The 27,832-nt window shown below is 41.2% G+C and overlaps 1 protein-coding gene across 1 annotated transcript in view; it reads right to left on the bottom strand.

Annotated features, from left to right (window-relative positions):
- VPS53 (VPS53 subunit of GARP complex) overlaps nt 1-27,832 on the bottom strand; it is a 221,713-nt gene that overhangs the window by 132,650 nt on the left and 61,231 nt on the right. Inside the window, exons 8-11 of the mRNA XM_077482250.1 lie at nt 14,610-14,688; nt 12,589-12,732; nt 9,043-9,185; nt 2,579-2,720 (exon numbers count right to left, since the gene is read on the bottom strand). Coding sequence (XP_077338376.1) covers nt 2,579-2,720; nt 9,043-9,185; nt 12,589-12,732; nt 14,610-14,688 — 508 coding nt within the window. The remainder of the gene's footprint in view (nt 1-2,578; nt 2,721-9,042; nt 9,186-12,588; nt 12,733-14,609; nt 14,689-27,832) is intronic.

Raw genomic sequence — 27,832 nt, forward strand, 5'->3', positions numbered from 1 at the left:
ATCCTATTTAGGTATTGTTGAACACTCTGGCCCATGCAGTAGGCCACTTTACACAGAAGTCTGCAAGGTCCACCCTCTGAGGCTACTAGGAAAGGACATCTCTACTTTCTGACACACTGGTACCCAAGCAGCTTTTGCAGGTTCTTTGACCCGCTTCAACACTAGCACAGTAGAATAAGGCTATCAAAGTAGAAGTGCCATTTACCACTATTATTCTGAATCTGAACAATTCTATATGGCACTACAACTGCCAGCCTGATACAGAATTTCATCTAGTGCAAAGTGATCATAGTAATTCAAAATGAAGAAGGGTTTCAGATAACTATATTAAATAGTTCAATTACTTGTATAATTGCATTGCATTCATACAGGCAAAATTTAAGTCTTACCCCTGCTGCTTGGAGTTACGGCAGGCATATACAATAATATTAATCCCTATCTGAACTAAATGAATTTATGAGTTGGATACCCTAACCTCAAAGGGCCTTAATGCTGAAATCAATATCAACTGTTTTATTAGTGATTTTTAGGTTTTTGCAGTTCCTGGTTTTATTTATTTCTAACTTTAAAAATAAAAATAATATTTGTTTGATAATTTTTAAACCGTATTTTAATTTGTATTTATTTTATCATTATGTGGATTTTATGTATTATGGATTTTTGGGTAGTTTATATCACTTAAGATATTTTATGGAATGAAATCTGATACTTATTTATGTAAAAGACGTCTGAATTAATGATGCAATAATTAAGTCTAAATAAATTCAATTTCTTATAGATTTGGGAATGCACATATGATTTTTCTATGATGGTGCATTGTAACGTGTATAGTGATTGAATCGCCTAGTTTTACATATGTTGTACTTATGTACAACATATGTAGTTGGTGGTGGAATACTTCAAGCTTTTTGAATTAGGTTTAAGCTTTATGAAATTGATGTACATTATATAGTAATTTGTTTTTAGTGGGGTATCAGTCCCTGTTATTTAAATACATTTTAGGTGGTACCAAATTGATGTATTGTGGGACTGGGGTTATGGTCTGGAAAGAGTTAATACAGTCAGCTAATGCATGTAAAAAGTTGGTTAGTCTTCACCACTGTCCTATCCTCTTTTCGAATGTCTGTATGACAGAACGTGTCAAAAGGTGCAGCTAGCAGTGATCAAGTCTGTAAATCAGTCTGTCCTATGTGCCAATTAAAAGGCTGGGCTGTGTAGCAGCTTGTGTGAGCGGCCATGCTTCAGCATGGCCCCTCATTCATTCATACTGTAGCTGAAAACTTTCAAGCTCTGTCACTTAGTAAAATGACTGCAAGGAAATTTTTCTTGCAGACAACACATTCTGCGTAAGTCATCCCATGACCTCCAAAAATGAACCAACTATCAGTAGAATTTGCATCAGGGGGAATTGGGTAGTATATAAAATGCCTTTAGCAAAAAAAAATAAAAGAAACCAATAAGAAAAAGGAACATTCCTAAGAGCCTGAGCTAAAGGTGGTTTTATCTTATCTGTACTCTGAGAACGCATATTTTGTTCACAAACCTTAGGAGAGACATAACCAATTTCCTACGTCAACCCAATCAAACAACACAGAAGTAACAATCGCATCATAAGAGTCATTGATCCATAACTTTGATGTTCCAGTGTTTATGCATGTAGGTTTGTCTGGTCTTAGGAAAATTAGGCAGTTTATGAATCTAGCCATGTGATTTGTGATTAATAAATTGTGTAATTCTATGCAGATTGGATACATATGTGAATATATTATTCTATATATTATATATAATATACTATATTATAGAAAAAAAAAAAAAAAAAAGAAGTGCAATGCCCGATTAACTCCTCTCCTACAGTGGCCGTTCTGCTTTCATGGGTTCACACTATTTTGCAGAGCGGCTCACAGCAGAGGGATCCAGTGCGTCTCTTGTTCACCGTTTCAGGGGCAAATCAGGTCCAAATTTTTGCCTGAATTCAGACCTGAAACTGAGCCAAAGACACACAGTACCCTTCTGCAGTGCGCTCCACAGCCGCCCCCACATCCAATTTGCATAATTGTACACCCAGCCTCAAACACCGTTTTGTTCAAACTTTTCACAACAGATGAAATAGACATTTTCCAGCATCCAGAGAGCTGCAGTAATGCAAACTACCAAACCCAAAGTCCCCTTTCACACTGGCAGAGTCCACCAATTGATCCGCCTGCATAGCACGGGATATCTCCACTGAGCAAGCGGATGACAGGTCATTGTCCATTCTGCATCAGCGTTGATGCAGAGCAGACATGGACACAGCCCGCTGTCCTATTTGGGCTGTCGGATGGAAATGGACCACCTGTCCATTTCCAGCCAACTGCCATCCGATCACCAGACGGATGGGGATAGGATTCCAATCCATCTGTTTTTAGCAGAGCAATGTTGCTCCATTTCATAGAGAGCAATGGATAGTCCGATCAAGTCCGCCTAAAAAAAACTGACAGTTGGACCCAATCAGTCCATCCCTGTGAAAAGGGCCTTAGAGTATATTACTGGCAATGCGCACACATACTACTTTTGACTACTAAATCATTTCTCATCTTACCACAACAGTGTCCGTCAAGGTACAGCCTGAAAACTTTTTTGCTAGGAGACCCTCAAAGTTAGTGGTTCTCTGAATAGCAAAGAGCAGAAGCTTCACCTCAATTTCCTTTGCTCTCGTCCTCATGACTTTTGCAAGATCATTTCTGCAGAAAATAGCAACATGAATTAAACATTAAAAAATGAACGCTATAAAACTAAATTCATTCTTCCACCACTATACTGAAGCAGTACTTTATATTTAAAATACATAAAAGTGAACTATGTCACCTGCCAAAGTATTTTTTTAAGCCTGTTAAGCCAGTCTTGTGTTCCACACAACCCTATCACTATAACCGCCTGGTTCAGCTTAATAGCCCAATGATGAAAACGCTATTTATATTTATTAAAAATGCTTAAGTCTCACACTACCACTTTCATTCTTTATTACTTCAGATACTCTCTGCACTACTGAAAACTCCTGGTACAGGGGGAGCGGCACTTCCCGCATTCCACTTCATCAGAATGAAGTCTATGAACAAAACTATTTACAGTGATTTGCCTCCATTCCCCCCATTCTGCTGTGTGATTCACAAAACACAGCACAAATGTTACTGTAGTGCTGTGCTTTGTCAATGGCACAGCAAAGTGAGGAAGACAGAGGCAGAACACCAGAAAATGCTCATAGACACCGTCCAATGCAGAGGGGAGCTGGAAGTGCAGCACCCCCTGTACATATCAGGAGCTCTCAGTGGAGATAAGTATAATAAGAAAATAAAAGACTTCAAAAGTGTCTGGAGTTCTCCTTTAAAACTGCTCATTGAACAGCGAATTATCACTGTGACCTTGCTAATCAACCATCCAATAAGGGAACTGGACAGTTACACCAGGATGTAGGAGTGTTATCTGCCTGGCAGTACTATATTTTGGGAGGTGGGAACAAGGCTGCCCAATACACAATTATAAAAAATTTAAAAAATAATTAAAAATTCACGATAAAATGCATAATTAATACTGCTTAATAATGGTGAACAAGGAAAAAAACACCTGTTGATTCTGCCAAAAATTCAGTGCTATCCTGTGTACTCTGCAGTCATATAAAATAGTGTTATCAGCTTTGCTCCAGACCACCTCTTTACATTACAGAACACCCCATGTCCCCCATGTTATGGTGATAGAGGTTGAGGCATTCTGTAGCTCGGACACGTTTTTGGTCCTAAAGTCAAAACGATGCTGCTAAATAGATACAATACAGAGAGAGTGATATTTGTCACCTTAGGACAGGAAGTCCTGAGGTGACAACTCTCACTATCAGAATCGCCAGGCAAAAACAGGTGAAAAAACCCCTGAACTAAACAATAATGCAGACACCACATCTATGGACTGGTGTGCTGCAATGTATTACATGTTGTACTTGGTCTTTCAGTGGTTGTAAACTTCACACATGAAATATAAGCAACGCTTATCCCTCTATAATGTGTACTCGTTTCAACTAGGAGCACAAAGTGTAATTTCTATCTACTGCTTTTTTCCTCTGCTATCAGCATGAATCATTTGCAACAAGTTTTCCTGATACCAAGAGAAAAATGGGGACAGGGGACGCACCTCCAGCTGATTGGACAGCCTCAGTTCTGTCCCTGCGTGCTGTGTGAAGGGGCGTGTGCCCCTTTCTCCAACCAGCTCTCAGAGCTCTCCCCACTGAACTCTGCAGAGTGTAGCTTCACTTTGATTGGCTGTAGAGAAGAGAAGACTGCAGATAGACAGACACAATGTATGTAGGAGGATTAGTCTCTGCGTATCACCTGAGGCCAGTCACTTCACCGGGTATATATATGTAAAGGTTTACAACTTCTTTGAATACTGTTTATTTAATCAAGACTAACAACAACTTTTTATGGCACGCAAAAAGGTATATTTATTATTAAACTTTTTGAAACCAATTATAAAATGTTTGTCAAAACATGAGGATAAAATGTAGTGGCAAGTTATATGTGGTTTCATAAAGTGCAGGTAAATGAAATGTAGAGCGCTTTTTTTTTTGACATATGATCAGACTAAAAAAGCCATGGGCCATTCCGAACAGAAATGACCCCAGTGACTTTTCCACATACTGTACGTTTCAGGCTTGTTCTTTTTTTGTTAGGACTGGGCAAGAAACATATTTGTGGAAAGGTGAGGAGTTCAGGGTACAACTCATAAGGGGTTTAAGCCAGCATGTGTAGTAGAAGAACAAAGCTTTGGCAGCAGATGCAGTTCTCATTAGAGAGAGAACAATGACAGGTATAAAGGGTATTATAAAAGCTCTGGTACTATGGATACTTTTCATCTCCAGGGGATTTCTTTTTTTTTTTCCTGGAGTCTACTCAGTACAGACTGAACCACTAAACTATTGAATCAAGTACTTGGGCAGCTCAAGGTCTTACATTTTGTACAAATTTCACAGAAAGCTCTCATTACAGCATAAAGAAAATGAATGTTGCCCTTAAATAACGAGTAAGGTTTGTACCGCTTCATCCAAGCTAAAAGCCTTAAAGATAGATTTTATTTCTGAAAAGGTGAACTCTAGGTTCAATTGTTGGCACCTAGGAAAATAAATTATGTAGAAAGGCACTATGCACCAAAAGACACATTGGATTGCTGTGCCATTATGCGTTGCAAAATAGGTTTACATTTATGTATAGAGGTCTGGAATCATTACAGAAAATCATATACATTATAATATATATATATATATATATATATATATATATATATATATATATATATATATATATATATATATATCGCAAAGAGTTCACAGACCGAACTGGAGCAATGACCATTATTGATGATTAAAATTGGAACAGCAGTAAATGCGCAAATCTGAGGTTAATGTGATGGAGAAATGCAATCACTACTATACTGCTCTTCCGTTAGTATTTTGTGAAGTTCTTCCTCAGCATCTGAAAGTAATAAAACTGCCATGTAATGACAGGCACCTACAGTCTATGCATAAACAGTATATAAAATTGATGTCAAAGCCAATAGATCACATCATTTCAGACATGCTGGTGGGTGTAGTTTCTCTTTGCTTGCCTGGGTTTCTACAGGTACTCCAGTTTCCATCCATTCTTCAAGGAGGTGGTAGGCTAATTGGCCCATGTAAGTGTATACAAAGTATGTATGTGTGTTAGGAACCTTAGACTGTAAGCTCACTGAGACTAGAGACTGATGTAAATGTACAACATTAAATAAAGTTCTGCATAAAATGTCAGTGCTATATAAATACCTGTAATAAATAAATAACTGTAACAATTCATGCATGTCTGCATGTTGGAAGAAGCCTATGAATTGGAGAATCCAGGTAGGAAAAAGCAGCAGCTTCATATACAAGGGCCGGTGTATGTTTAATGTATCACTAGAAGTCAAAATGCCTTCCAGCTTAGTTTGCACTTGGTGTGCAGACAAATGCAGCCATTTAAAAACTCATGCAATTACTTCTACATTTTGAAGGATATGTTAATTGTACTTAAAGCGGGAGTCCACCGGGACTCCGCGTTTTTTTTTTTTTTTTTTTAAAAGCCAGCAGCTACAAATACTGCAGCTGCTGACTTTTAAAATAGTGACACTTACCTGTCCAGCGCGCCCGCGATGTCGGCACCCGAAGCCGATCTGTAGATCGTATTTCGGGTGCTGCCGCCGCCATCTTGGGTATGGGAATCAGGAAATGGAGCCTTTCGGCTTCATTTCCCGGTTCCCTACTGCGCATGCGCAAATCGCGCTGCGCAATAAGGACGGTCCCCGCTGCCTCTGGGATCTGTGTGTTTCCCAGCAGGCAGCGGGGCACTTGCGGAAAGGGGCGGGCACTTGCGGAAAGGGGCGTAATATACGCCCCTTTCCGCAGAGAGCTATCCCGGAAGTGGGTGCAGAATACCTGTACTGTACAGGTATCTGCACCCCCCTCTCCCCTGAAAGGTGCCAATTGTGGCGCCGGAGGGGGGGAGGGTTCCGATGAGCGGAGGTCCACTTTAGGGTGGACCTCCGCTTTAATTTGCAAAACCTGGGTCAAGAGAACAAATATGCTCCCTCCACTACTTTTCTGTATCTAGCATTGGAACCAGGTGCCTAGAATAAACAAAGCCAAAAGTAGAGGTCGACCGATATTTGGCGTCTTTTAATTAATCGGCATCGGCCGATTGAGCTGATAAAAACGGCAGATTTAAAACTTCAGCTGGACTTGCAAATGACTTCTGTAATAGAAGTCAATGCAAGTTGCCTGAAGTCTTCCCCTAGAGAAGTTACTCCTTTCTCCTCTCTGGGCAGCCTGCCAAGTCTGAGAAAAGAATCTAAAGAGATACAATGTTTATTCTTATCAATGTTCTCAGTTTAACCATTTGAAGACTAAATCTTTTCCGACACTTGTTGCTTACAAGTAAAAATCCTGTATTTTCTGCAAGAAAAGAGAACCCCCCAAGCATAATTTTATATTATATATATATATATATATATATATATATATATATATATATATATATATATATATTATTTATTTTATTGATTTTTTTAGCAGAGACCCTGTGGAATAAAATATCGGTTTTTGCAATATTTTATGTCACACGGCAATTGCGCAGCGGTCTTTCAAACACAGTTTTTTTGGAAAAAATACACTAATAAATAAAAAAAAAAAAAACAGTAGTTAGCCCATTTTTTTTCATCCAAAAGTTTTGATTACCTCTTTTTGTGTATTTAATATTTAAGATATAGTTTAACTAAATTATACAAGTGAACTGATTGGAGGATTGTTTTGTTTAAATGTAAGAAATTTTCTGTAACACTTATTACTTAAGGCTGCTTACACACTGAGGCGGGCAGGCATTGATGGTAAAACGCTGCTAGTTTTAGCGGCGCTTTACTGTAATTTTAGCGGCACTATTCGGCTACTAGCAGGACGCTTATAACCCAGCTAGCAGCCGATGAAGGGGTTAAATGCACCCGTGTAGTGGTGGAGGAGCGGTATACACCACTCCAAAGATGCTGCTTACAGGACTTTATTTTTATTTTTTTTACATCCTCAGTCGCATCGCACTTGGTCTTTCACACTGAGATTGCTGGGGAGCAGTTTTGCAGGCACTTTTCAGGTGCTCTTTTTCGCCCCAAAAGCACCTGAATTATCTAAATATTGGCATCGGCCAGAGAAAAACCCATATTGGTCATCCTCTAGTCAAAAGTGTTCTGGTTTTTGTTTAATGAACTTCTCTTCGTGAAGTCAAGTGTAAAGGAATCCCTAAAGACCAGATCCATGCAAAAGTGATATTTTATATGTGGTTGCTGGCAATCTGAATTACTTTAATCTCTCAAGGGATGCACAGCAATTAGACACCAACTCGTGGAAATTCTTGGTTCTTCCCGACTGACAAAGCCACTGCAAAGGCAAACAGTGTCATACTTCCTACAATACATTCTCCATAATGAACATAGCAAATAATTGCAGGGTGAGACTCTCATTAAGACATTGCAAGAGGAAACGGAATCATAAATCAGTGTTGGGAATCCTAATACCAACGATCGCTTCTCAGCCTTTTGTCTAAGATCAAGTGTAGCAACTGCTATCAGTGTCCAGTATGGGGCGCTCCACAGCTCATTCTGGCCCTATGGTTGGGATGGCTGTTTGTATAGTGCTCCTGCTGGTATGATGGGGGGTCCCGAGGGATATTCCTGATAGGCAAGGAAACCGAATATAGCGTGCACCACGTAAGGTATGAAGGGGCCCAGTGCCTCCTGATATGAGCAGTGATGACTTGTTTGGTTTTTTTTCTCCACGTGTGTCACCTGCACTTACGTTTGTGTTCCCTTTCACTCAGGATGGAGAGTGTGAATCCTTGGGCCTACCCTGAATTCTATGAGGAACATACGTGGTTCCTTCCACCTCTGCCTTTACCTAGTACTTGGAGGTTGGCTTTAGCTGTCCATGAGAAGAAGGGTCTGCCAGGCCTTTTGGCTAGGTTAATTTGAGTCTTAAACCACCCCCATCAGGAGCCTTGCTCCCCATGGGATCAGGAAGGTGTCCTAATTCTTCAGGAGATGGACCAGTGACACACCCTATTTGCCCTTTGTTGGCTCACCTACTGGTGTTTAGCTTTTGTGCACCCACTGCAGATAAAAAAATAAAATACAGAAGATCCCTGAGTAATAAAAAGCTATGACATAATTCAGTTGATCAGTGCCAATGAACTAACTTGTTTTTCTAAAAGAACAAAGTGTTTTATTTTTGATATGGCATACATTAGATTTGTTGCACAAAGCAATTAAAGGCTTTTGGCTGATGGGCAAAAGCAGCTTGCTTTTAGGTGCATACTGTTTGCATTTGCGATCATTTTGAGACACTTCTGAGACCATTTATAGTTTATAAATAGGTGCTTTTGTCCTGCTATTGACCCACTAAACAGCATCAACCTGCTGCAAAACGAGTTTGCATTGCAATTTCAATGCATGGAAAGAAAAATATTTTACCTGGTTATATGGCAAAACTCAACAGCAATGCGCTCAGTCATGCACCAGTCCACAGGAAACATGCGCCCATACTTCTCTTCATAATCCACTAGTTGACGTTTAATCCAAGCATAACGTCTGTCAATTTTGTCAAGCCATGCCACCTGTCACATATAAAAAGGACAAACACCTAAACAGCATATAGACAGAAATATAGAAGATAAATACAAACTAAGCATTTAAAGTTTATGTAAAAGAAAACCATTAAGATGATTTCCCTTTGCTTCCTGTTCTGTAAAAACAACTAGAGCAAGTGTCCCAATTAGAAGGTTTCTCCTCTATTTCTTCTCTAGTTACAGCTTAAAAATAAAAAAAAAGTTGTATTTTCCTTTTCTTCCCAATGATGGTCACTAGGAAAGATTGAAAGGGTGAATTTCCCCAATGGGTACATAAATTCCCGTCCTCGCTCGGAAATAAAAATTAAAGACAATTTACATTTTAGATACATTTTAACAAATATTCTAGTAAATCAGATGATAAAATATTTATTAGAAAACACCTGGGGATGAAAAAAAATAGTATTGCATAGGGAGCTATACTGGAAACTAAGGATGAGCTGAACACTCCCCTGTTTGGTTCGCACCAGAACTTGCGAACAGACCTAAACTTCGTGTGAACTTTAGAACCCTATTAAAGTCCAGCGATGGCTGATCTGATCCAGCGCAGCGAATCAATCCATCTTCTGTCTCCACGGAGGAGACACTGCGGGGATCCCGACGGCCTGACATTTGTTATATGCAGAGGGCGGGGCCACTCGTCACCTGACCCCACCCCCTCTGACGCGACTGGGGAAGCCGGGTTTCCCCAATGATGTGTGGGTGACCCCGTCCCCCTCTGATGTAACGGAAACCTGCGTTACATCAGAGGGGGGCGAGGTCACCCATACGTCATTGGGGAAGCCCGGCTTTCCTCACTAGCATCAGAGGGGGGGCGGGGTCAGGTGACTGGGGGGGGTCAGGTGACTGGGCACGCCCTCCGCATATAACAAACGTCAGGCCGCCGGGATCCCCACAGTGTCTCCTCCGTGGAGACAGAAGATGGATGGATGCGCTGCGCTGGATCAGATCAGCCATCGCTGGACCCCGGAGAGATGATGGAAAGCAAAAATGGATTACCACCACTGGAATCTTTTTTTATATTTTTGTTATTTTTAATAAAGGAATTTTTCAAAAGTGTGTCTTATTTAACTATTTTTTACACTCTCTTTGTGAAATGGTAGGGGTACTTTTGTACCCCCTTACCATTTTAAACAGGGGGGCAGGGATCTGGGGGTCCCCTTGTTAAAGGGGGCTTCCAGATTCTGATAAGCACCCGCCCACAGACCCCCACAACCACCGGCCAGGGTTGTGGGGATGAGGCCCTTGTCACAGACCCCCAAAGCATCCTCCCAATGTTGAGGGCATGTGGCCTGGTACGGTTCGGGGGGGGGGCGCTCTCTCGTTCCCCCCTCTTTTCCTGTGGCCTGCCAGGTTGCGGGCTCGCATAAAGGGTCTGGTGTGGATTTTTAGGGGGACCCCCACGTCATTTTTTTGTTTTAAGTCGACGCGGGGCTTAATATCCATACCAGACCTGAAGGGCCTGGTAATTGAATTTGGGGGAACCCCACGCTTTATTTATTTTTATTTTTTTTAATCAATGACTTTCAATGAGTGTTCTCTTTATTACGGGAGCCAACAATTCATTATAGCCGCAAGTGATTTTACATGAATTTTTTTTCTGCAGAAATGACACTTTGTGCAGGGACAGTTCTAAGCACGGGAAACATGCGCCCCTTCACAGACATACTATAGACACCCCCCCCCCCCCTACGAAATTTAAAGGAATATTACACTTTTATTGTTTCACTTTAATCATTAATAAAATCACTGCTCCCGAAAAAACTGACGTTTTTAAAACTTTTTTTTGCATTGATCCGTGTCCCCTGGGGCAGGACCCAGGTCCCCAAACACTTTTTAGGACAGTAACTTGCATATTAGCCTTTAAAATTAGCATTTTAGATTTCTCCCATAGACTTGTACAGGGTGTTCCGCGGCTTTTCGAATTTGCTGTGAACACCCTAAATTGTTCACTGTTCCAGGAACAGGCAATGTTTGAGTTGAACACGAGTTCGACTCGAACTCAAAGCTCATCCCTACTGGAAACAGTTTGGGTCATTTTTAGGTCTACTACTACATAATGTTGATGTTGGAGCATTTTGTTGATCTGACACATCAATTCCATGGGTTGGCAATAAAATCTGTTGCACATTAAAGCAGGGTATACACATTCAGTTTTTTTCCCCCTCGTTTTTTCAACCGATTCAACAAGCGGGTTGAACAAACAAACTGGCAGATCCCCACATCAAACACAACCATGTGTGATGTGGGGATCACGGAGCATCCCCCCCCCCCCCATAGGGACTCCTCTTCCCCTGGCCAAAATACACTGAATACATCAAAATTCCTGCATGCTGCATCTTTGGTCCACTTTCAGAAAACACATCATAGATGCCTGATCTAATAGAAGAGAGACAGTGGTTCTTTAGGGGCACTATTCACACGGACAGCAAAAAACACTGTTTAGAGGTGCACCCTGCATAGTTTTGTGTGCGTCTAAATACAGCACTATAGCAATCAAGCCCATCCACATCTGCAGATTTTGTGCATAAACGTGTATGCTTGTAAATGTGTAGCCATTCATATGAATGAATAAAGAATTGTACAGGTCTAAACACTTTACGCATCTAAACACAAGTACTTTAAATGCATGTTTTCTGCAGGATCTTCTGCCAGAAAGAACCTGCACTCATGCAGAAAAACACACATATGCCTGTGTGAATGGACCCTAAAACTGCACTCTAGGCACACACCTATTAAGTCTTGTACACACAGTCAGATTTTCGGGCGACCGTTCATCCATTTTTTGTTGCATGCTAGTTTCATGTCGTTACTCACCATACGAAAATTCTCGTACGACAGAATACAACTTCAGACGTAATGTGTCGAATAGTTTTGTATGTGTGCTTTCGTTTCTGAGCATGCACTACACATTTCAATTTTTTTAACACATTTTTTGTCTGCACTTTTAGCTTTTGTCTGCCAAAAAAACGGAATCAGCTGTCGAAAAGAACCATGCCAATGATTCGAAAATCGTTAGATCGTTCGTGGGATGAAATTTTACTGTCGATTTTCATATAGTGTGTACGGGCCATTACACTGATGAAATAAAGAGTCATTTTGCCTGACAAAGGATTCCTATTTCTGTCCTTTCAAAGCTTTACATGGCTCTGCCACACAACACAGACCTGTCTGACAGGGCAGCAGACCCGTTTGTTTTATTGGCGGTGGTACATTAATTATAGGTCTGCTACACACCTCCATTTAGTTACTGGACATTGAACAGAAAAACAGTAGGCTGGTGGGCTCATCTCTCTGCTCTCTCTTACAACACAGCACAACTGACTGGCTCCATCTGCTGCTTCTCCCCAATAACAATCAAATTGAAGTAGTGATACTAAATTATTCTTACATCTTGGTTCTCTTGGAAAAGCACTGAGTACTCAGAGAGATGCTGCCTGATGAATTTCTTGATGATTTCTTGTTTAATCCGGACATCCAGGACATTCGCTACCAAGCAGGCATCACGCAGGACATTGCTGGGTCCTCCATGTCTCTGGTAAAAACATATGTGACCATTAGGATTTGCTTGCTTCCAGCAATCTATGAAAGTACATTCAGTAATACATGGAATACCAAGGCAGAGTGAACAAAGTGTGGTTGTGCCAAATCATCTTTCATGTTTAATAAATGGAATATATTTGTTAAACAAAATATTTCATTACAAGGATTAAAGAACGTAGAAGAAAGTATATAAATAAGATGACAGATGTAAAACAGTTTTAGTAAAAATTAATTAAATTGACAAACATGTCAAATTTCCTGGAACATATAATATATATTGACCTGGACTCCTGGTCAAATGTTAACTATGTTAGCAGCCTCACTGGGTTGGATAACTAGCACAGAAATGTTAACATTTTCTAGGGGAAAAAGCTGTGGCAGATTTTCCTAAAGTGATTGTAAAGTCTTGTTTAAACAAATAACAAACATGTTATACTTACCTGCTCTGTTGCAGTGGATTTGCACAGGGCAGCCTGGATTCTCCTCTTCTCAGGTCCCTCTTTGGCTCTCCTGGCCCCTCCCTCCTGTCGAGTGCCCCCAAAGCAAGCAGCTTCCTATGGGGGCACCTGAGTCGAGCTGCAGCTCTGTGTGTCCATTCAAACACGGAGCTGCCATTCGGCCCTGCCCCCTCTCTCTTCTGATTGGCTGACTTTGATTGACAGTCATGGGAGCCAATGGTGGCGCTCCTGTGTCTCAATCAGGAGGGAGAGTCGGGGATGGCCAAGGGACTTTGTGGACATCGCTGGACAGAGAGGAGGCTCAGATAAGAATTATGGGGACTGAGGAGGGCTGCTGCACACAGGAGGCTTTTTCTCTTAATGCATAGAATTCAAGATAAAAAACCTTCTGCCTTTACAACTCCTTTAAAGTTAACTGAGATCACTGGTGTCAAACACACGGGCCTTTCATGTGATCCTCACACCTTTCTGGCAGCTGCAGCACCCCCCTGGTCTCTGTTCCCACCTTGTCTAAGTAGTCAGCAGCAGAGAGGACGACAAAACTCCTCCACCAGATCCTGCACTTCTCTGTGCAGCTGCGTTGAGACTCGTCTCTACCCTCTCCATCTCAGAGGTGGCAGAAGAGGAGGAGAGAACCCCTCCTACAGATCCTGCACTTCTGTAGCACCCTCTCATCTCTGCCTTCCCTGGTCCCAGCATTCAGAAGACTTTGGCAGCGAACTCCAGCCCTTCTCTGGCCCTCCACCAGACCTTGCACTTTCTACTTCTCAGCTCCTCCACCAGCTTCTTCTCAGGAGCACCACAAGATGGTGGAGGGGGTGCACTGCGATGTAAAGGATGGTCAGGGACTCTTGACTTCTGATGGTAGGGAGGCTCTTGATATATGATATGGGGGGGGGGGGGGTGCCCTGGACATCTAGTTATATATATATCTGCTACTTTGAGGGCAACCATAATGCTGATGTGGCCAGTGATGAAATTTAGTTTAATGCCCTTGGCTAAAACAAACAAATAAAATTAAGCATTTGGTCACCATATAACTGCTAGTTATAAAATTATATTAAATAATATTACAGCTAGTGATTCGTCTTTGCAAATTCCATTTTACTACTGATGGAAGCCTACTGACTATTTCACGCATAAGTTCTACATTTTCTGACCACCATTGGCTAAACAATAATTACTGGATGTGTTAGCATGCATTGTGGCCAAGTAGTTGGCACATTTACTTTATGCGGTTAGGGTCTAGGTATAACCCTACCTGAATTTGTATGTTCTCCCCTTGTTTATAGGAGGAGTGCCAGTTTCCGCCCAAAGCCTCCTGTTAAAGTAACACTAAATATCCTTATCCACTAATAAATCAAGAAACATTCACTAAAAGAGGAAAAAAATAGGAGATAAATAAATTTACCTTTGTTCCCTGAGATGGAAATGCTTCCTCAAAGTCAGCTAGAATCTGCTGACCCAGTTCAGTCTGAGCAGCTTTAACTCTACAAAAGGACCAAAAAGGCAAATTTATATATAGTATATAATATCACAGGTCTATCTTTTAATAGTCACAAATATGTCTGGTGAGTTACGAACACAATCGCATTATACAACGTAACAGGTCTACAACGCATGTAAAGAGTATTTACAAAAACAATGATTGACAGAGATCAAGGACTGTTATTACCAGAATCTCTAAAGAATTTCTTAGTGTCATTTTTACAGTGTGTGTTTATACCTTTTTTGTTATTGTAATAAAAAGAAAATTAGCCTAGTTGCTTAAAGCTAAACGCTAGTTAGGAGTTTAGCCACTGCAACAGAGCTTAGGCTGGAAGAGGAAAAAGCAGCAAAAAGGAGACAGTAAGTTGTGCTCATGTGCAAACAAGGTACATGCTAATAGGAGGAGAGAGCAGAGTGATGGAGAGATGAGCTCATTAGTCTGCTGCTTCCCTTTCACTATCCAGTCACACTTTGGGGGAAGGACAAGACCCAGTTGTATTACTTTAAGCAAAAAAAGGGGAAGTTCCGCTTATTTGTACCACCCCCCCTCCACTGCGACATTTTTCACGGGGGGGGAGGGTACCTGGTTTTGACAGGTACCTACTCCCACTTCCGTTCAGATCACCACAGTTGTGTGAGGGCCGATTCACATAGGAACGGACTGCTGGGGCACTTTACCAGTCTGGCAGCTGTCTGTTACCAACTGTGGTGCACAATTCAGTGCACCACGCAGCTCTTTTTTTTTTTTTTTCTCGCTTAACTTTATTTGGCGTTTGCAAAAGTACACTTTTTTCATGCCACTGTACAGCAGCACGATGTACTGCGCTTCTGTACCACGATATGCCATCCTGTACAATATGCTGAGATAATATGCAGCATGTCCGCATTTTATCGCAGCTTTTTACTGCATTGCAGTGTGAATGGGACACACAGGAAACAATTGTTTTCTGTGTGTCCTGCAGTGACAGGCATTTTACAATGCAGTAAAATGCCTGTAACTACTTAAATGTGTAAAATTCACCCTAAATCTCAAAACTTTTTGGATGGAAATATAAATCAGCTTCCTTATATTTCACTTGCCTATACAGCTAATTGCCTGCAGTTTGGCTTTAACAGATGTTGAGATCAAATATCAGCCTTGCAGGGACTGCATGGTTTTCAATCAGTAAGCTGACTCAGACTTGCATTGTGAGAAAAAGCAGTAAAGTGCAATCACTGTGCAGAAAGGTAATAACCAAATAAGGTTGCTTCTGTATAAAATAACACACACACAAGCACACATACAGGTGACATGTACCTGAACACGATCATACATACAAGAATAAAAGTCCACAGACATTAAAGAGGAACTGCAGTCTGCTCACATCATTTGTAATAAAAACATCTTTGCCATTCAGAAGCTTCCCTCCAACCACTTTGCATATTATTTTACATATACTGTGATTCTGTACTTGCCAAATATGCTGCAGATATTTCCTGCCACAGAGCCTGGTTGCAACCATTTTAACTGTGGGCAGCTGAAGCTGCTGCCTGTTCACATCCTGGATTTACACACAGAGGCACACCTCCAGCTCTGCAGTTCTTATTGGCCCTCTTATGACTCACCCCCCGCCCTCCCTTCCTGGCAAACTCTCACAAGAGAGCTGTGCATGATGTCATAAGCCTAGGCTAATTACCAGACAAGAAAAAAACAGGAAGTGGGCTGTATAAGGTATTTACTGGAAGAAAAAAAAAAGTTTTACTATCCAAAGTTAAAACAACAAGAGCAGAGTACACATACATATATATATATATATATATATATATATACACACACATATATACACACACACACACACATTTACACTAATATGATTATATATGTTATATAAATAATAATATGATTATAGCGTTTCCTATAAAAATTATCACTGCCCTTATTATATATCACTTTGGGACAAATTGAATTAACATTATCATCCACTCTGCTAGAGGAATCCCTGAGCTTCCGCCCTGCCAATCAATTTTCCAAAGCAACAAATGTGTCTGTGTAGGGATCTAATAAAAGCACAAATACACATTTCCATCAGAACTTCTCATACTGTAATTGCAAGCAGAGTTTGGAACATTTTTCTCAGACTGACTGCAGAATGTTTTAATTTGAAAAGGGAAAAAGGCTTTACACTGCATGTGCATGAAGTCATGCCAGGTTCCTTTGGCACATTATTTAAGTGAACTCGGGCATCTCTCTGAAAAGGCTATAGCTCTTGGTGACAGATCTGCCAGTGGATGGTCACAATATGTTGCAAATGGGGCATCTGTCAACAGGAGATGTTTCAGCTGCTGCTAAGCATTCAAAAAAACATGCCATTATAGCTTAGTGCTCAAACCAATATGGTTTACATCAATGTCTGCTTTCTAGACAAGTCTTCAGAGATTAGCAGGTAGAGAGAATAGCCTGGATCTTACATTTTCTACTATGTTAAATTCAATAGAAGACCTTTAGTAACATTTGCAGCAACAAATATGTGCGTCAGTGGTGCTCAAATATAACGTGAAAGTTCAGTCAAAAACAAAATTATACTTAAAACTACTCCCACCCCCATTATACTGTATATGGCAGCTGGGAATTAAGTTCCATTCGCCCTGCTACTGCATATATCTGCCTTAAAGGGGTCAATCATACATACCAATGCTGTTTTCTGCAGTGTTTTTATTTACAATCTGCATGGTGTATACTAAAACTAGGGCAGGCTTCTGGTGGGAACTGTCACTGTTTGTCAGTTTGCTTATGTCAGCTCTCAACAAATCTTGCAAACCCACAAATGGTTGGTGGCATAGCAACTAATCATCTAAATAGAGCAGGGGTGCCCAACCTTTTGAAGAGTGAGGGCCACTTAAGCTACCTGGTAACCGGTCACGGGCCACAGCGAGTGGAGTGGTGTATGGCATGTCTGTGTCTACTCTGCATTTGCAGAGCGGACATGGACGCAGCCCATGATAATTTTTTGCGGATCGCATTGGAGGTAGAACACAAGTCGGTTTATATCTGCCACTACTTAGAGGTGAATGGATGGTCCAATTGGTCGGACTGTTGGACTGACCATGTGAAAGGAGTGCTTTCACACTGATGTGCTGCGGTTTACCCGAATCACATGTGCAACACAGTGTACCTTTGGCTTTCCTGCAGTTTGCAATCGTTTTCTATTATATTCTGCAGGTTTGATGCACTTTCAGAAAGCTCACCAAACTCGCAGGTAATAATAGAAGCCTACGGCTCAGTGCAGGTAACCCACAGGTAAACTGCTCTGCACCTGCGGATCAGTTTGAAAGCAGCCCATTAACCACTGCAGAAAAGATATGCCCATATATACACTGTGATTTTAGTAATAAACTGACTTTTAATAACAGTATTCTTTCTATTCTATCCCAGAGCAGGAGGTCGAGGGCCACATCAGAGGGCTCCGCGGGCCACATGTGGCCCCCTGGCCACTGGTTGGACACCCCTGAAATAGAGGCTAAGATGACACTGTCCTCAGCAAGGGAGGAGGCTATATTGGGAGACATGGGGCAGAAGTGAGAGCTAGTGGAGGGCAGGAGGATGAAAAACACAGGGGGGGGCACAGTACAGGGGGGTAGAGGTGTACAGTACATGAGGGCACAGTGCAGGGAGTTAGGAGGGCACAGTTCAGAAGGGGGTAGGAGAGCACAGTGCAGAGGGGGGTAGGAGGGCACAGTGCAGAGGAGGGTAGGAGGGCACAGTTCAGGGGGGTCACTGCTGGCATTTCCCATTCCGGCATTGTACACAGCCTGAACACAGGCAGAGCTCCTGCTCCACACACAGCACACACTGGAGCTGAAACCAGATTCCCTTACAGCTACAATGTGCACAGCGTATAGCTAGTTACTGGTTGCAGTTCCGACCTGTAAAAATTCCATGGTAGGAACAGAGTTGCAGTAGCTAGCTAGCTATGCACATCATAGCTGTAAGGGAATGGGATGGGGATGAGGAGCGGGGATGGGAGACTGCCACCAAGCATCAGGGGTGGTGAAGGGCTTGGAAGGGGTGAGCCCACCCCTCTCCAATACCCCCCTAGATCAGAGTATCTTACCTCTGCTACTTGTGCTGGAGTTGTACTGCTCTGATCCCCGCTGGCTCTCCTCTCCATGCCCTGTGATTGGAACACTACAGATCCCGCCCACACAGGCATGCCCAGGTTGGCTCATGCATTAAGATGGCCCTGGGCCAGAGGAGACAGCCAGTCAGAGGGTAGCAGGAAGTGTTCCATTCCGAAGCTGACATCACTTTGGGTATTTGAGCATTTTTTCAAAAATGCCTAGTATCGTCACTGATACCGATATTGGTGAAACCCTAGTTGAAACGCATCTATACGCAAGTTTTTTTTATTGGTTATTACGCAAGAATTTTTCTCTAGAAAACACATGTAAATAACATCAGTAAAATACAAGTGTGTTTTTTTTTTTATTACAATCTGCGAGCTTTACGTGCTTAGGGATTTAAACGCATGTATACTGGTTTTTAAGCACTTGAAAAGTCCTTTCTGTTCAGGTATAAAGTGATTCCAGACACCTTGATGGTTCTGTTGATGTACAACAAACAGAATTGTACAACCCTTATCTCCAACATTCAATGACCTGCTCTGCCTCTGCTTTGATCTTTGATTCTTAGCAAGTGCCAAACCTATTTTTCATCCTTGTTCTATGAATGAAGAAAGTCACTAGAGAGGGATTGTTCCAACAAGCTGACCTTATTCTTTTTTTGAGGCATTTATATTTATCTTAAGCCATTATTTTTTGTTGGCTCTGAACCATAGATCCCACTCTAAAAAAGGTTAGGACAAAACAAGCGACGCTCAGATAATAAAAATACAACAACATACCACCACATTTTACTTAGTTTAAAGTTCTTGTATGTCAGAGTCATAAGTTATCCATCACACACTGACAATATATTTTCCTCATTAATAAAGTATATTTATTTTCATGGTTCGCTAAGAAGTTCTGAATTTCAAAAAGATTTACCAGGATAGGTTTTTGTTTTCATGGTAAATCCTAGTTTTTGTCTTTATAGTATAACTAAGAGGCAATTTTTTTAATTTTTTTTGTTTGGATAAAGTGGAGACAGATTAGAACACCTGTAATTTTTTTATTACTGTCTATGGGGAGATTCCATCCGCAATTGCTCGTGACAGAGTGAGAACCGGGATCTGTGTGTGTAAACACTTGTCAGTATCTCATGGGTGCTGCCAATCAGTGTCACTAGTCAGTGCCATCTATCAGTGCCACCAGTCAGTGCCCATCAATTCTACATAACAGTGCCCGTCAGTGCCGCCCTTATCAGCACCCATCGGTGAAGGAGGAAACAACATTTTATGACAGAAACAAAGAAAAAAAATTTTCCCCCAAAATGTCGGTCTTTTTTAGTTTGTTTAGCAAAAAATAAAAACCCCAGAGGTGATCAAATACCACCAAAAGAAAGCTCCATTTGTGGGAAGAAAATGCTAAAAATGTAGTTTGGATACAGTATTGCACGACAGTGCAATTATCATTCAAGGTGCGAAAACGCTGAAAGCTGAAAACTGTCCTGGGCAGGAAGTGGTGAAAGTACCTGGTATTGAAGTGGTTAAATATTGATATTTGCACTGTTTAACACAAAAATTGCCATTTTAGGTACTTTTTTGCTGTGGCAGTAAAAAATTGGTGGCATCCTTCCAGTAAATATCATTTCGGGGGGGGGGGTGGCAACACCGCAAGAAGTAAAGATTAAATCTTAAGTTTTACGTTTACCAATTCACCAACCTTTATGAAACCTTCAGATGAAAATTAACCTAAAGTTGTCTAGGGAGAAGTCCGAAACAACTATTAATCAACGTATTAGCCAAAAATGTGCCAATTTGGCATCCAATGTTGAAATCAAGAAAGGGCTTATGTTCTTTTCTTTTGTTTCACATTTCCCTTCATTTTCAAATAGCTGTACAGCTTAGAAAAACCACAAACACTTTTTGCTTAGCCTACCAGAAATTTAAGACCAGGACTGGCAACGTGCAGCTTAAAAAGGGGCTGAGACAGCTGGTCTTTTTTGACTTGTGGTACAGTTGTTATATCTCAGTTAAAATATTTTCCAGTTCATTTTAAATATTTTAAATGTCCATTTAACCTTTTTAGGTTCCAGAAACAGCGCCAAAGTAATGAGGTATAGTTTCGTTAAAGAAGAAATAGAAGTATTTTCTAACTAGCAGGGCTAAGCTGGAGCACAGGCAATATCTGTTCCTGCAGCCTTACTCTGGTATCCAGTCCTGCTATACACATAAAAAGATTTGTAGGGTCCCGTTCACAACTGTGTATTTTATGTGCGTTTAATCCTGGTGCGTTGCCATCAAAATGCATGTTCTATAGAGTTTGATAGTAATGGACCTAAAACACAATGCATCAAAAATTGCTCTTCTCAGGCTAAATTTTGTTTACACTGTCAGCAATGACAAGAGGTAAATTATGTTGTAGAATTGCCAAAGGGATTTTTATGTTGAGCACAGGGCAGAGATGCATTCTATGCAAGACATAGAGGGTGAGAATTTCTTTCCTGCAACCACGGGTTGTAGGAAAGAAAACACAGGTTTTCTCCAGCCGGGAGAAGACAGTGATTAACGCTAGCGGCTATAGCAGCTGCTTGCTATTGGTTGTACCCAAGTTGATCGATCGATTAACATGGTACATTTAGCCTGCCTATTAATGGTTTGCATTTCGTCCCTTTTCTGCTGAACCAGCAGAGATTTGAACTGTGTATGGCTGGCTTTAGGTGTAGTGACAAAAACAAAAAGGAAAGTAGAGCTCACAATGCAGGCAGAAAATACTGTTCCCTTTTATTCTGTGCCATCTGTCCCACACCTAGGACCAACTTTCATCATTGCACTTGTGGACTAAACTACTGGAAATCAATCACCTATTACCACCTTTATGTGTTTCTTTGTATCCTATCATCAGCTTAATCTGTAAACCTAAGTCACTATTTTGTTAGCAGTCTACTGTATAGCATGTGTATTTAAAGTTTCCTATACACTATCTGAATGAACAACTATTCTCCTCTAGACCTGTTGCATTTCTGATGTTTATTAATGCTAGTGTCATGGCAATATAAAAAGCAAACCCGTCGCTGAAAAAACATTTGTTAAAAAATCTCCCTGACAAAAAAAGAAGAATCTTAATACTTACATCGGAGGGTGGCAAGTGTTGGATGCCTGTGTCACCCTCTATGCATTATGTTACCAACCAGAAGGAAGAACAACACACAACCAGCATGGGATCAGTCATCCAACACCCCCAAGACTCCTTTGCCATCAAAGCCCTTAAAGCGATACTAAAGTCTCATTTTCTTTCCTATAAAAATAACAAACATGTCATACTTACCTGCTCTGTGCAGTGGTTTTGCACAAAGCAGCCTGGATCGTCCTCTTCTCGAGTCCCTCGCTAGCGATCCTGGCCCCTCCCTCTTATCGAGTGCCTTCACAGCAAACAGTGTGCCCCCATGCCAAGGCTCTGTGTTTCCATTCAGACACAAAGCCACGATTCAGCCCCACCATGCCCTCCCCCCCTCCTAAATGGCTAACTAACTTTGATTGGCAGCAGCAGGAGCCAATGGCGCCGATGCAGTGTCTCAGCCAATCAGGAGGGAGGGTCCCGGATGGCCAAGGCACTCGTGCACATTGCTGGATAGAGATGGGGTTTAGTTAAGTATTAGGGGGGCTGATGCACACAGGTTTTTTTTTATCATAATGCATGGAATGCATTACGATAAAGAAACTGCCTTTACAGCCCCTTTAACCACTTGCTACATGTAGGACATCATATGACATCCAGCGTTAATTTCATTATCAAAAACTTGGCAGAATTTGTCAGTGGCATTTTTACGGTGACAAAAACGAAACTAAAAGTACAGCACATTTTCGTCCTCTGACCAAAACTATGATGAAAATCAATTCCGTTTTCGTTAACGAACGAAAACGAAATAGAAATGTGAGGCAGGGATGTTTACCCTCAGAACTTCTGGTTTCCACAAAGCTCCTACTTCCTCTGGATGGAGCTCGGCATTTGTAGATAGGAGGCTGTCCGCAGAAAGGTTAGACTATCAAGTCTCATGCACATGCATGTTTTTGGCTTCAGAGGTTTTTTTCTACAGTCAATAAACTCCCCATCATGTTATCCTATGTGTCCATGCACACATAGGCTGTAATCAGCAGTTTTTGGCTGGGGCGTTTTTTGGCATTAAAAAAATAAATTAAAATAAAACTAGTGGGTTCTGAGAGGAGTTTTTCAGCTGTTTTAATGAACGTTTGACGTTTTTGATCCATTGAAAAAATAAAATAAAATAAAATAAAAGAAGAAGAAACCGCTAATGTGGGAAAAACGCTAAAAAACTATTGAAAAAAAAACTCACTGCAAAGCTACTGCCATTTTTATAATGTTTTTTTAACGTCCAGTGTGCATGAGGCCTCAATGTCTACTATCTGCAGCCTGAAGAGGAGGATGTTCGATTAGGCTGGCATGGGTTTGGCTGTGTTAGTTAACCCTCTTACACGCTACCACACACTCACACTTCATACTGATATACAGAGGCCCCTTGAAGGAGACCCGCTCCATGTCAATAGGCTTCACACCTTGTCCACTACGGGAGAGCAGCACATTGATTTGTGCAGAATGAACCCTTTTGCTGCCAGAGCCATTTTTGCACCGATATATAAACAACCCCCCCCAAAAAATTATATATTTTCCTCAAGCAGACAAGTTCATGTAAATGTGCATATAGGCATCTTTTTTTTTTTTTTTTTTTTTAAGGGCTAGCGATTCTGATGTAAAAGCCAACAAAGCTGCTAAATACTTGCTGGATTGCTTTTACAGGTGGCAGGAGGGTGTTTGCCCCCGCCTCTCTGGGCTGTACCTGGGGAAGCCCGGCACTGAAGTCAGCAGTTTCCTCGGCTTAACATGGGGGGGGGGGGGGAATCAGGGACCAGAACTTCACTGATGATCTCCATTAGGGTTGCACCGATACTAGTATAGAGCATTTGCCCGATGCTTAATCCGATACCTGGCTGTCCCCCATATCCCATATCCTCCTCCAGTCCCCCTCAGTGCTCTTCAGTTACCCTGTGTCCTCAATCTGTCAGGATGGAGAGCGGAGGAAGGAGCTGGTTAATAGGTCATTTACTGGCTCCTTCCTTTTCCGAATGAACAGAGTCAGTGATCTGTTCATTCATAACTGTCACTAAGCATCATAAACTGTGCTTCAGTTTATGAATGGAGAGAAGCCGCTGTCTCCTCTCCATTCATCTTCAGTGCAGCTGAGGCTGCAGAGAAGGGGACTGGGAAGTCTCTGTCCTCAGCCCCTTTCCCTAAAGAAAGATGGCAGGGGTCTGTTAGGAACTGTTAGGAAAAATTGTAATATTGAAAAGGTTAAATTGTAAAAATAATAAAGATATAAACCAAAAAAATACACACCGACACTGTTCACTCTAAAAATTGTAAAAAATGATAAAAAAAAGAATTGTAAAAAAATTAAAATAATTAACTAATGACAGAGTCCACGTGTCATCAGTGTTGCATATTAGTGCCACTGTCACATGACATTTAAAAAAAAAAAAAAAAAAAGATCAGTAATAGATATCGGTGAGTACTTGGAAAAGAAAGGTATAGGTACTTGTATTCAACTTAAAAAAGTGGCATCATTGTCAAACCTAATCTCCATGGTATTAGAAACCGGAAGAAACAAGTATTTAGTCAGTTAGTAGTTAGCTGGTCAGTACAAGCATCGAATCAGACTGATCTTGGTCTGATTTGATGTTAAGGGCAGAGGAGACATCTGGGGTGTAATAGAAAAAAATATATAACCCCCAAAATAGGGGGGGGGGAATTGTGTTTTTTTTTTTTTTTATAACTATACTCAAATATTTTGCCTTTCATTTCTATTTTCAACGTAATGGGTTGTTTTACAAGGTGATGGTTTTCATACACTTTAATCAAACAAGTTTTAAATGCGATACAACAAGATAAAAAAATAAATAAAAAATGCATACCATATCACTTAGGCCCCTCCCTATGGGGCAGGCTCCGCTGGAGTCTACCTGCTCAGTGGTGAATCTGTCCACTGAACTCCGCTGAGCAGGGAGTTGGCTGATCCATGTCAGCTCCACTTATGAACAGCAGGCACAGACACAACCTGCTCTCCTCTATGGGCAGTCGGATGTAAACAGACCACCTGTCCGTTTACACATCACTGGCATCTGATCCGCCAGACAGATGGGGAAATGGATCCATCGGATATGATCGGATGCTGGTGGGTCTAAACTGGACGCATGTCTGTTTACACCCGCCGCTCTATAGAGGAGACTGGAGGGTCCTATCAGGTCCGTCTAAAAAAATAAAAAATAAATAAAACCTGACAGGCAGACCTAATCGGTCTGCTAGTATGAAAGGGACTTACTGTACTGTTAAAACATTAAGAAATGTTAATCTAAGAAATAAATCTGACATGCGTGGCAGGTTGGACCCTTGCTACCATTTAAAATGGTGGTCTGGGCCAGGTTTTCTGGGAAGCAGGCACACTAACGATGCAGGTGTATGCTGCATTCATGTTAGAGCCAGAGTTAGAAGTCAGTGGACCCACCCTCCTGAAGGGAGCTGTGAGGTGCACAGTGCACCATACTGTCCAGGTCAGGACAGACAATGGCCAGAGCCTGTGAGGATGTAGCAGCTGGAAGCTGCAGGAGAAACAGTCAAGCTGACAATAGTGCAACGTTTTGTGTATGAGCAATGGGACTTAACAGTATGTTTTACACTGTTTGACAGTTTAGAGGACCAAGGCATGAGGCCTAAGCAGTGAAGCTGCAAAGAGAGCCACAAGGCTGAATATCTATGTTTTGTTGTATCGATGGTGAGAACCCCTGCGTGGGAAGACTACCATGTGAACTTTTGTGTTACTTTTAACCCCTTCACACCGACGTAATGCAAAAATGCTCCCTTTGGCTTGAAGGGGTTGTATTGGGGTGATGCCGGCTGCCGGTACCGCTTCTTTTAGAGCCAGCAGTAATCTTTCTTGTGATCATAACCAATGTTACCGGCTGTTATTCTAAGCAGCATGAGGGGACACCCCTACCCCCCCCCCCCCCCCACGCCGCTACCTGTCACTGCCTAGGTTTACATTCCTTGTGACAGCAATAGAAGTATCAGAATTTTTTTTTAAAGGGATAGTGTAAAAAATAAATAGATAAAATAAATAAGAAAAAAAAAAGAAAAAATTTAAAAAAGCACCCCATCCCTTCATGGGGTAAGTTGAGACTGCAAATGTAAACAGTGTTCAAACCACACAAACCAAACTGCGATCCTTAGAGGGAGAGCAATAAATTCTAGCACAATACCTCCTCTAACTCTTAACTGCAACCCTGTGGAAATTTTTGAAGCGTCGCCTATGGAGATTTTGAAGTACCGTCGTTTGTTAACATTCCACGAGTGTGCGCAATTTAAACCACTTTCCGCCCCCCATATTGCAGAATGACGACCCAAATTGGTCTGAGAAGGGGGTGGCTTAGAGGGTGGGGAAGTGCCCAGTATTAAAGTGGTTAAAGCATGACATGTTAGGTATCTATTTACCCAACGTAACATCATCTTTCACATTATACAAAAAAAACTTTACTTGGTTTTTTGTTTGTTTTGTTTTTATTCAAAAAAGTGTATTTCTTCCAAAAATTTGCATCTGAAAGCCCGCTGCGCAAATACAATGTGACGTAAAATATTGCAACAATCGCCATTTTATTCTCTAGGGTCTCTGTTCAAAAATATATACATAATATTTGGGGGTTCTAAGTAATTTTCTAGCAAAAAATACGGATTTTAACTTGTAAGCCACAAGTGTCAGAAAAAGGCTGCTGCTTGAAGGGGTTAAATAAAAGTGGCCAGGTAAAGCCCTAAAAACGTACTTGTGGCATAAACACGCTGTTTGGCGATACCAATGAACAACAAATTCCCCAACTTGGTTTAGTGACTGATTTTAAAGTGGAACTTCACTCAATCAAGATGAACTATTTTTAATCCTTATGCTGCCAACATTAGTAAGTAGGAAAGTATACTGTATTTTTACATTTCTTCAGTTACTTCCTGGTTTTCATGCCTAGGCAAATTATGTCATACAGCCCAGGAGTCTTCAGGAGGGTAGAAGGGGAGGAGAGGTTTTCTCCGCCAAACACACCCTCCTGAATGCTGCCTAAGCTAACAGCAGATGAATTTCGGGAAGTAACTACTACATGAATCATCTTCCATTACTTAACCGATTGCCGACCGCCTCACGCCGATACGTGTCAGCAGAAGGGCTCGTGCAGGCAAACTAACGTACTTGTATGTTGCCCTTTAAGAGGAGGCCAGCAGGCGCTCGTTCCCGCGAGTCAGGTTGCGGGTCTGGTGGATAGGAGAGATAGGAAACTGGGAGATGCTAATGTAAACAAGCATCTCCCCGTTCTGCCTAGTGACAGTGTCACTGATCTCTGCTCCCTGTGATCGGGAGCAGAGACGCCCCCCCCCCCCCCCCCCAGTTATAAACACTCCCAAGGACACACTTAACCCCTACACTGCCAGTGTAATTTACACAAGAACCAGTGCATTTGTATAGCTCTGATTGCTGTATAAATGACAATGGTCCCAAAGATGTGTCAAAAATGTCCGATGTGTCCACCATAATGTCGCAGTCACAATAAAAATTGCTGATCGCCGCCATTACTAGTAAAAAAAAAATTCATAAAAATGCCATAAAACTATCCCCTATTTTGTAAACGCTATAACTTTTGTGGAAACCAATCAAACGCTTATTGTGATTTTTTTTTACCAAAAATATGTAGAAGAATACATATCGGCCTAAACTGAGGGAAACATTTATATATATATATATATATATATATATATATATATATATATATATATATATATATATATATATATATATATTTTTTTTTTTTGGGGGGGGATATTTATTATAGTAAAATGTAAAAAAATGTGTTTTTTTCAAAATTGTCCCTTTTTTTGTTTACAACGCAAAAAATAAACTGCAGGGGGGATCAAATGCCACCAAAAGAAAGCTTTATTTTTGGGGAAAAAAAGGACGTCAATTTT

Source organism: Lithobates pipiens, unplaced genomic scaffold (assembly GCF_037356315.1).
Source record: "Lithobates pipiens isolate NorthernLeopardFrog02 unplaced genomic scaffold, aLitPip1_a1.2 Scaffold_16, whole genome shotgun sequence".
NCBI classification, from domain to species: domain Eukaryota; kingdom Metazoa; phylum Chordata; class Amphibia; order Anura; family Ranidae; genus Lithobates; species Lithobates pipiens.